This window comes from Rousettus aegyptiacus, unplaced genomic scaffold (assembly GCF_014176215.1).
Source record: "Rousettus aegyptiacus isolate mRouAeg1 unplaced genomic scaffold, mRouAeg1.p scaffold_m13_p_4, whole genome shotgun sequence".
In the NCBI taxonomy this organism is placed as follows: domain Eukaryota; kingdom Metazoa; phylum Chordata; class Mammalia; order Chiroptera; family Pteropodidae; genus Rousettus; species Rousettus aegyptiacus.
In genome coordinates, this window is record NW_023416307.1 from 69,364,280 (window position 1) to 69,375,272 (window position 10,993).

The window sequence follows — 10,993 nt, forward strand, 5'->3', positions numbered from 1 at the left end:
CTGTACCCTGGCTTCCTTCATTGAAAACGACATGGCCACCATCAATTCCAGAGCTTCCTGTCAAAGTCCACCACCAGAAAGGAATTAACACAGGCTTAGTTCTCAAGTCCAAAAATCCTGGCAGAGTTTTGACTGGCCTATCTTAAAGTAGGATGCCCAACTCTATGGCAAGAGTGTAGTGTCTCTTTTGGGATAATCAGCTGTGGCTAGGGGAGCAAAGTCTGTAAAAACATGGCAGCTTCCATTCAAATCATGACTGTAGAAAAGGAACCATTTCCTAGGAATGGAAAGCTATCTGCACTACAATAGGGAAGTGCTGTATGTAACACTCATCAAATAAATCTTTTTTTTCTAAGAGGACAAGAAATGAGTTTCATCCCCCAGGCCATGTTTTCATTATACAGCCAACTCCTATGACATGCCAAGGGATATTTTGATATTTTAATAAAGATTCCGTTAAACAATATACCTTGGTGCCTATGACATGCCCATCACTGTACCAAATGTTACTTTAATATGTGAACTACTACCTGAAGTTTAGAAATCTTTTCTATATCCATTTTTGATGAAAGGGTAGTTCCTGACAGGGCTAAAAGAACAATTTAAGAAGGAAAATGGAGTCTGAGACTCAAAGTATTCATAAGAAAGCCACAACGATGGTATGACTGTTTTACTGGACTCAACAAATTTGGACAACTCTTTAGTTTCTAAGATTTTCTTTTTACAGTAAACAATGTATTTCCAAAGTTTTGCAGATATTTTATCAGGGAAAGATACAATACTTTAGTTTGGAAAGACAACCTTTAAAAGAGCAAGTGAATTACATTCAGAAAAAAAAGAGACTAATAGTACTGTATTTCTAAACTATTTACTTCTTAAGCTATCAAATGTTCAAGTCATTTTTTCTGTGTGCATATATTTAGAGCACCTTTTGGAAATGAATTAAAAGTTTTTGACTTCTTCAATGTATTGACAAACCCCTTAGAATGCTGAGAAATCTCCAGATAACCAGTATGTTTCCTCTTAGGCACAAACTTCAGAGCCTCTTCCCAATTACCTGTGTTTTTCAGACATAACAAAATATGCATCATTTGATCTAAGGTAAGATTTTTTGTACCAGCATCCCATTGTAAATATTTATCTAATGGAAGGCATTCGGTTTTCAGATTCAACCGTTTTGCCTTGGCCAGGGATGTGCCTGGCTGCATTTTCTTATCAACAAAAGATCCCACTATATAAATTTTGTCATGTTTGAAAGCAGTCATAACATTGGGAGAATCTGCAGTTAAATATATAATATTGTCCTTTGGAAATAAATCTACGTAAGACTTCTCGGTTGTTGTTAAAAGCAATTTGTTCCATTTTTCTCCATAACGTTTAATTAACTCTCTATAAAAAGGGCCATCTATTTTAAGATTGCAGAAATAAATATGGAAAGGATCAACATTTCTTCTGTTCCATCCTTCACTTTCTAAAAGTTGGGAAACAGTATTCTGCAGTTCTTTTGGATTCATATAATTATCATAAGCCATGTCAAAAACCAAAGGTTGTCCAAACTGCATGGCCTGGATACCCTTCCAGCCCATTGCTGTGTCCATATTCCTATCCCAAAGTCGTAGAAATAGAAAGTTTTGCTGTTTATTTTCCTTAGTAGTTTCTAGCAGCTGATCTTCTTTTGCTTTTTCCTTTGCTGCTACTTTCATTTCCTTTTTTATTTGCTTAGCTTTTTTCATTTTTTCCTTAACATATAAATATTTTAAATATTTTTTTTTCGATGATTTAGAAGCACATTCCATAATAGTTTTGAGTTCTTCTTCACTGATATGTTCTGGTACTTCTCTGCCAAGCAATCTCCACATCTCAATTAACTCCCTTGTGGCAGCTACAGGATCTTCATCCTTGGTACTAGAGGCTGTTGGAACACTTTCTTGGACACTAGATTTCATTGTAATTTTCCACCCATCCAATTCCAGCTGTTCAGGAGGTGATGTACTTGCTTTACTAGGATAGGACACAGCTGGTATTTTGGAAGACGAGAATCTCTGCAGAATTGTTGAATATAAAACCCTTCTTCTCGTATGAAGGGTAAATGGCACTAAAACTCTGGCAAAAGGTCTTACGAAGGTGATACTAACATTCATTTTGAGGAAAACAGGCATGTAAGAAAACCCCTATAAAAGAAAAATGTAATGAAAAGTTAAAGATTTTTAAAAACCTCTCAACTGTGCAAGTACAAACTGGAGATGTCAAAATGCAATCGATTTCTGAAACACTTAGTGGACTCTTAGTACAACTTTATTTGCCACACTATTATTTTTTCCTAGACTCCTGTGACCTAGAGCCTATGTTCACTCACTGTGCAAAAAGTTTAAAATGTTTTTGGGTTCTTATTTTACTAATGAATTTCACTATTGCTTTAGACAAAAGGATACTCTGAAGATTCTTTTTAGATCTGAATCTAGGGGCCCAGAAAATCAATGATACTAGATAACAAAGTTATATACCACTGATACGGCTAAGATCATGATGCGGTGTTCTCCATTCTATACTAACCTAGACACATACCCAAACATAAGATCCTTAACATAAGCAACACATGAAGACAAAGGGCTGAAAAGTTACAGTATATGGCAACTAGTAAAAAGTACTTAGGAGCTGCTGTACCAATGCCCTCATATGTTTTCAAAACAGAAATATAGAGTTCTACTGATTTTAAAACAAAATAAACCTTCCTTCTCCAGTTCAGACTTCATTTTGCAGCAAATAATGTTACTGCCAAACAAAATGTTGAAAATCAGGGCAAATATGTGTATAAGCTCTATAATTTTATCCTAAAGGTCCTGATATCCACAGAGTACTGAAGTTGCTTGAAGATCTCAAACTAGTGCTGGATTTGAATTAAAAAATGCAATTCAGTTTTTTACAAAATGCAACTAAAATACTTGAAAAGAAAAACACCTTCTCTTGGCTTCTTTTAATGACTGCATGCTCCTGGGACTCCTGCCTCTCTGACCTGAGCACTAATGCTCAGATTTGTCCCCACCCTCTTTAAAGGCAGATGTGCCTTTGAGTTCTATCCTTTGTCCTTTTTTCAACCTAAACATTTTCCCTATGAGGTCGGATTTACCTCAGTGGCTTCAATCACCATGAATTAGAAGACATGTTAAATGCAATAAGTTGAAATCATTTCTCTCCCTTCCCTTCCCAGTCTGCTTCTGTATTGTTTCAGGGAGGGAGACTGCTATCCTTCCATTTGCTGAAGCCAGAAACTGGAAGTCAATTACTGTCCTCTCTCACATTCACCATACCTAATCCATTTGAGTTATATTCATTTTAGTTTCTAAATGTTCCTTGAATCCATTCATGTCTCTCAACCCCACTTTCTCCTAGCCTCAAGATTTGCTCTCTCTAATCTCTAAGGCATTTGGAGGTAGTGTAAATCTTATCAATGCACTCATATTTCCCCCAATGTATATTTCTAGCCCATTGCTGCCAGGTTAAAGTCCAAACTTATAAACAGAGTTTATAACGTTTTCACAAAATAACCCATTGCTCACCTCAGTTACACCTCTATTCTTAACCTCAAACTTTAGATCACATATTCCTTCTATTCTTACAGCACCCTGTACTTCTCTATCACAGTACTTTGTAACACTGTATAGTAATTGCCTGGTTACTTATTTGCCCCACAAGGTGGTAAACTCTACCCAGTGCTTGGCCATACACGTCTCTCAGTAATCACTCAAGTATTATTCGAATAAATATCCTGGGTCAATACTTCTCACATTTAAAATATGTTCAGACACCTTTAAAGAAAAAAAAAATTACTTTAGACTCTCCGGAATATTTAACCAGGGGCCCTCAGTCCCAATATAAGAAACGCTGATTTCAGAACAAAAGTTTTTTTAGTTTTGTCTCTGTAATTGGTAAAGATTTTTAGGATATAGAAATGAAAACGCACAATGTAAAAAGCGAACAAGGATATAATTTCGGCAAACTGCTTTTCCCCCCAGGTATTGTATTAACTGTAGTTTCTTAAATCACTGGCTTCCACTTATCTGTGGACTTTCTTAGCGCACATGCTCCACTAAGTCTATTTAAGAACGTCTCCTACCTCCTCCCTCCTCAACACATACTGGGAGATTACAAGAACTGCCCATACCAGAAGTGCAGAGACAGTTGCTCCCGCCAGTGCAAATCGCAGCGATCCCGAGAGGACAAGAGACTCTGCTGTGAGGTGCTGCCCGAAGACCGCGCCACACCTGACCCGCAACAGGCCTATCGGTGAACACAGGAAATCATCATTGACCCGTGGCCAGTAGCCGGAAATCCCGCCCTCTCTTCCCGGCGCTGTCATATGACGTGATGCCACAAGGGAAAGACTTCCGGCCTGGAAGCCGCGTTGTGAAGCAGCGCTATCGGAGAGAAAGCTGGATGCCCGCCCCTGGGCGGTTTGAAGCAACCCTCTCAACTGAGGTGGGCTATGTAGCTGTTTTCTTGTTTGTTTTCCTGTTATTTAAAACTCTCTAATCCTCTTCTCTTAATCTACTCTCGACTGGGTCCCTTTATTTATAAGCATTTACTCAAATAGTACTAAGTGTTTTCACAAGTTTCACTCATTCAGCTTTAAACTCATTGATGCTAGGACTTTAACTTATTAACCTTTTTGATCAGATTGTTGCTAGTACCTGGTACAATGCTTGGAACCTGATAGACAACACTAAATATCTCTTGCTCCCATTAGCTCATTTGGAAAATTTATTTTGAAAATGAAGTTAAGGCACATGCCACAAATTTGTGGCGTTTGAGCCAAAATCCAGTCTGCAGGTGTTTTGTTTAGCCAGCACAATGTTTTAAAGTTTTTAGATTTAGTTGTCATTCTTAAAACATAAGGCACATATCACTGGAGGAAAAGACAGTGTTTTCAAGGAATGGTGCTGAACAATTTAGACCCTTAAACTAAAACCGTATTCGAAAATTAACCCAAGATGTATCAAAGTCTTCAAAGTATATGAAAACTATAAAACTTTTAGAAGAAAACATGGGGGAAATGTCATGGAATTGGATTTGGCAATGATTTCTTGGATGTGTCCCCAAAAACACAGGCAAGAAAAGAGAAAATAGACATTTTGGACTTCTCCAAAATTAAAACTTTGTGTACATCAAAGGACACTATCAACAGAGTAAAGAGACAAATACAAATCACATCTGATAAGGGATTAACATCTAGAATAGATAAGGAATTACTATAACTCAACAACAACAAAAAAATCAAACCACCCAATTTAAAAAATGGGCAAAGAACTTGGTCAGACATTTTTCCAAAATACACATTTGAATGGCCAATAAGCACATGAAAAGATGGTCAACATCACTAATCCTGAGAGATGTACAAATCAAAATTAAAATGAGATACCCCCTTATACTCCTTGATGGCTATTATGGATGAAAAAGGGATTCTGTAATAAAACTAACAAGTGCAGTGACAGAAAGTAACCTCAGGGTGATCTGATCATAAATTCCTAACTGGGCAGGTCATGGTCGGTAGTCACACCCCAGACATGCAACTTTTAGGTTTTTTATCTTTGCCTTAAGCAAGCCCTGTCCATTCTTGTGCATCTAGGGTAACACATCTTTGAGATGCCAGATTATTCCTTTTTTTCAGACCCGTCAGAATCATAACCATCCTCAAGGGAGCACATAATCTTGTTAACTATTCTGCAATCCAATCCCCACCTTGTCTCTCCCACCTTCATTTAATCTTTCTTACATTCCCTCCTTAATTCCAAATGCATAAAAAAACTGCAAATTGACATTCTTTACTTTTTCAAAATGACGTTTTCTTTCTCCTTGATTGGAAAGGGCTTTGTGCTCTCTTGCTTCTTTTCTTTCCTTATCCTTCTGCATGGTGCACGACCACTCCCTAATAATTAAGCTCTAAGGTCAGCATCTGTTTTAGGAACAAAACCTCAGGTCTGTTGACCACAGAAACAGTTTCCAGTCAAACTAAAGATAACATCTTGCAGCTCCACACCCATGAAAGCGGAATGACCATACAGGCATCCACTTGACACCAAACAGAATGACACCATAACTGACATCAGAACCTAATACAATGATCAACTGCTTCCTATTCTAGCCACAACCAATCTGTAGAGCCCACAACCCAAACTCCCATAGCTACTCTGATGAATGAGTTTTCCTCTGTTAACCTATCCCCTAGAGGCCATGGGGAGCCAGGTCTTAGAGCACTAGCTCACCAGTGTCTCCAAGTTTGGGCACCATTTCCATAAATGAACCTCTGCTTTCTTTGTTACAGACTCCTGTCCGTGTCACCTTCGACTTTGGCACATGCCAGCAAAACTAATCCCTTGAGTTCGGTAACAATTCTAGGAAGCATTTTCCTCAGTCTGTTAAGATCTTGCTTCCAAGTATATCCTGTTTGGTTCAAATAGATGCTAATAAACTCATAGCATTTTTCTATATGTTTGGATGTTCTTATGTCAACACTATTATAAAGAAAGAATAATAAATATTGTTTGAGGTTATGAAGATGTGGAGAAATTAGAACTCCTGTGCACTGCTTGTGGAAATGTAAAATGGTGCAACTGCTATGGAAAACAGTTTAGTGATTTCTCAAAAAACTAAAGATAGAATTACCTTATGATTCAGCAATTCTACTCCTAGGTATATACTCAAATAAATTAAAAGCAGAGACAAAAATACTTATAATCCAATGTTCATTTTAGCATTATTAACAACAGCCAAAAGGTGGAAGCAATGAAAACATCCATCAATAGATTAATAGGTAAACAAAAAATGGTATGTGCTGTTAAAAAAACAAAATCCTCTAGTAAATCTCAAGATCTAATTGGCTTTAATGAAGAAATTTATGAATCAGGCAGCATCCCATCAAGCAACTGGAAGGGTGCTCTGGGGAGCTGTACAAATTATAGGCAGAAAGAGTGTGGGAATGAGTGAATTATTTCAGGCAAGGTCGTTTTCTCTTAGGGGAAGGCAGGGACTCTTATCAGGAAGGTTTTTATAGGAAACAGGGTGGGGCAAGAGAGTTCTTAAGCAAATAAAAAGAAAGCATTATTTTTGGGCCAGGACACTTTTTCTTTGGGAGAAGATATCTTTGGGGTCATAAGACATGGGCTCAGTCAACAAACTCCTCTTGTTGCTTTCCTAAGGGGAGGAACTGTTGGCCAGATGATAATCTGTCATAAATTTCACCTCACATGAGGTATATTTAACTTTATTTCCACCCTGGCCTTTCTAACAGTGCTTCACAAAGTGTGAGTGATCTCCAGACAAGCAGCATCAGCATCACTTGGAAATTAGTTAGAAATGCAAAAAATTTGGGCCCCGTTTTCCAGTTCTTCTGAATCAGAAACTGGCAGTGATGCCCAGCAATCCTTGTCTTAAGATCTGCAGGTTATCCCGATGCACGCTAAAGTTAGAGAACTAGTTTATGAAGAAAAGTTGAAAAGCAAGTGAGGGAATTTCCAGTTAAAGAGAGACTTTCCATTAACGAATTTACTAACAATATGTTCTTTTTGTTGAGATATGTTTTGTCTAGTATTGGGAAATGGCACACAAATCTCGGTGTACTTTGCTTTCAAAGAATGATCACAGTCTATTAATTCTAACTACTTTCCACAAGAAAGGAAAAAAAAATTGTCATATGATGATGCCAGAAGGTCTTAGGAATTTCCTGAAGCCCTCCCATATCTATCTTTTCTCTACCAGGACACGTCTCTGGGCTTCAGCTTATAGCCTAAAAACTAGAGATGTTCCTTTTCTTTTCTTTCCCTCTCTCTCTTCTTCCCTCCCTCCCTCCCTCTCACATGCAACAATAGATCTACATTAGGAGTAAGTCCGAGTACAGAAATAGAGTAGGGTGGCCCCTGGGAGAGAAAGTTTAAAATAAGCTTTGTTTTCAACACATGCATTTGTCTGTGACAAGAATACTGATGTTTTCGCAGAGAAAGAGAAAATCAGTTTCTAAATACATGAATTGTTTATCAAAACAAACAAAGTTAAAACACACTTCCAGAACAAAGATAATCTTATAACTAAATGAGTTGAAGTGCTTTACCATTAGTTTCAGTTGGCATAATTTCTGATGTGGTGGTTTAAGATGTTTCCCCAGGTTCTTTGACATTCTTTCAACAGGTAGAGCCCAATTCCCCTTCCTTTGGACTTAGTGACTCATAATAGGAAACAAGTAGACTAGTGTGCAACTTCGGAGAGCAGGTCATAAAAGGCAGTGCAGTTTCCTGCTTGCTTATTCATTTGGATTGTCCACATAAGAAAAGCTAAACCTGTAGAGAAATTTTAAAAGAGTTTTTATTTGAGCCAAACTGCAGATGTACTGGGACCAAAATCTCAAATGCTCTGGAGAATGACAGTTTTGCAGTTTTATATATTTGGAATTGAAGAAGGAAGTTAAGGAAGATTACATGAATATGGAAGAAAGCAAGGCAAGGAAATATCTATGATTTGATTACAGGATAGTAGACAAGATTATGTGCTTTTATGAAAGTGGTTGTTTCTCAGAAGGCTAAAAAAGAGGCATTTCAAAGGTTTGTTAACTTAGATGCACAAAAACAATGTGCAGGGCTTGATTATGGCAGATAAATTTTTATTAGGGAAGTTGTAGGCCTGAGGCATGACTACCCATCGTGACCTCAGACAAATTACTGGCCATGTCGAGAGGACACTCAAGTGACATAGACTGTCCTAGACCAAAAGTTTGTTAGGTTCTTCTGAGCCCTCCTCTTGACTAGTCCTCAACCTAGGCCCTTTGCGTGTCATCGTACCCTTGTGGGACCTACAAAGCTCAGTCTTTTTTTTTTCTTCTTCTTACATAGCTCACTTTTAATATGAGTCCTGCTAAATCATTTTCCCACTCTTGTTATCGGATTAATTTCTTCATCTCCCACCCTTGATGTCTAAGCCTTTGGCCTTCCTTTAGCAAGAATTCATTCTCCTTGATGTTTCTTAGTAATTTTCCATCCACTGATCCCCTCACTCTGCTCCTTGGTAATAAATTCCCAGCTTTCTTTGCTGTATTCAGACTTGAGCCTGATCTCTCTTCCTTACTGCAATATCCCTTAGTAAAGTCTTTCTGACCATTTTAACAAGTGTCAGAATAATTTTTTCTTTAACAGAAGCAGCCTAGGTAAGAGGTCCATATGGTGAGGAACTAAGGCCTCCTGCCAACAACTAGCCAAACATTAATTAGATCATTGCAGATCCAGACAATCTTGATTGTATTCTCTCCTGAGAAATCCGAGCCAGAATCACCCAACTAAGCTGCTCCTGAATTCCTGATGGACAGAAACTGGGATATAATGTTTGTTGTTTTAAGCTACCAAGTTTTGGGGGTAATCTATTATGTAGCAATAGATAATACATCTGACTATCAGATTAAATAAATTGGGGGATATGAGAAATATCAAATTTCAGTTAAATAAATGCAAGATATGGTGATGCTTTAATTTTTTTTGTGCTTTTCATATTAGGTGCATTAAATACACTCTAGTTCGACTATTTGTGTTGGAAGGGATTTCAAAGCTCACCTCGTTTACAAAATGGGAAATGAAAGCTGGGTAAGATTAAACAGTTTATCCAAGGCTAAGATTCATTTAAAATTTACATATCCTGATTTACAATTCAGTGCCTTCCCTCCCCCAACCCCTCATTATGGTGCATGATACAAAAAAATGAGAAAATTGAAATCTTACATCTTTGTTGATAAGGAATTGTCTTTGTTTAGGTATCATAGACTGGGAAGCCTAAACAACATTAATTGCTAGAAGGTGGAAAGTCCATGATTGAGGCACCGGCAGATTTAGTGTCTGATAAAGGCCTCTTTCTGGTTCATAGATGGCCATCTTCTTGCTGTGTCCTCACATGGTGGAAGGGAATTCTCTAGGGTCTCTTTTGTAAGAGCACTAATCCCATTCATGAGGGCTCCACCTTTATGATCTAATCACCCCGAAAACACTCCCCTTCCCCCATTCTAATCCTATTGCATTGGAGATTAAGACTTCAACATATGAATTTTGGGGGCATAAAAACATTCCACAACAGGAATTATAATATATGCTAGGTTAAAATAGATACTAGATATAGCTATGTATAGAAAAATCTATAGGTCTATAGATATGGCAGAAAGTCAATTTTTCAAATGTAGTGTCTAGTATAGGTTCCTTTCTTACTCATCTATAAGCAGAATATAGTGATGGACAATAGGCAGAATGTTTGTAAATTATTTGTAAACTATTACTTTTTAAAAAAACTTTCCGGAACAGTGAAAATACATTTTTTTCACCAGTAGCTAGTTCCTTACTCAGCAAATAGTATTTCAAAACACCTAATTGCTCAAGCCAGAGAGCTGGGAGTAATTCTTGTCATTTTCTTCTTCTCATTTCTGACCTCCAACCAATCACATAATGTTGTTCATTAAGAGTGTTAAATATTTTTCAGACTACTGCCAAAGTTAATTTGGTCTCCGTGCTTCCAAGCTTGTCCTCATCATTCTAATCTCCAAACTGCAGGAAGGATATTCTTTATAAAATGTAAATCTAATAATATTCTTCTAAAACCATCCAGTGACTTGTCATTAGAATAAAATAAAAAATCTTAGTGATGGACAATGGAACCTTGCGTAAGCTGCCTTTGCCTATTTTTCTAACAACTTTCCAGCTACTGATAAAAACTCTCTTTAACCAAATCTGAGTCTGGCTCCTCTGTGCCCTCCTCTCAATGAGGCTCCAATGTTGGGCTCTGTTTTTAGTCTCTTTAGTCCAATTTTATCAATTCTGCAGAGCCAGTTTAATGAAAATCTCCCAGCCTTGGAATCTGACCATCCTCTATATTTGATAAAATACCTCATTCTCCACTTTCAGTATCACATCACCTTGGCTTTCTTTCAGCAAGAAATCTCCCTTACCCCCTTATATTACCACGTAAGTAATTTTCC

At 37.5% G+C, this 10,993-nt stretch overlaps 2 protein-coding genes across 12 annotated transcripts in view; one reads left to right on the plus strand and one right to left on the minus strand.

The window, feature by feature from the left end:
- Positions 1-634: 634 nt before the first annotated feature.
- TRMT10C (tRNA methyltransferase 10C, mitochondrial RNase P subunit) lies at positions 635-4,279 on the minus strand. The gene is made up of 2 exons (XM_016144739.2): positions 4,163-4,279; positions 635-2,171 (listed from the first exon to the last, which is right to left on the minus strand). Exon 2 carries the CDS (start codon positions 2,157-2,159, stop codon positions 897-899), a length of 1,263 nt encoding a protein of 420 aa, XP_016000225.2. The 5' UTR covers positions 2,160-2,171; positions 4,163-4,279; the 3' UTR covers positions 635-896.
- A 95-nt stretch (positions 4,280-4,374) lies between these two features.
- SENP7 (SUMO specific peptidase 7) overlaps positions 4,375-10,993 on the plus strand; it is a 123,882-nt gene continuing 117,263 nt past the window's right edge. For 9 of the 11 annotated variants that reach the window (XR_004950310.1, XM_016144729.2, XM_036218507.1 and 6 more), the window contains exon 1: positions 4,375-4,476. The gene's annotated coding sequence lies outside the window, so the exon portion shown is untranslated. The remainder of the gene's footprint in view (positions 4,477-10,993) is intronic. The other 2 variants (XM_016144730.2, XM_016144731.2) reach the window with 1 other exon arrangement.

Bases quoted from the DNA above. Each gene is read 5' to 3' on its own strand.
- TRMT10C (XM_016144739.2), bottom strand. From the start codon at position 2,159: ATGCCTGTTTTCCTCAAAATGAATGTTAGTATCACCTTCGTAAGACCT.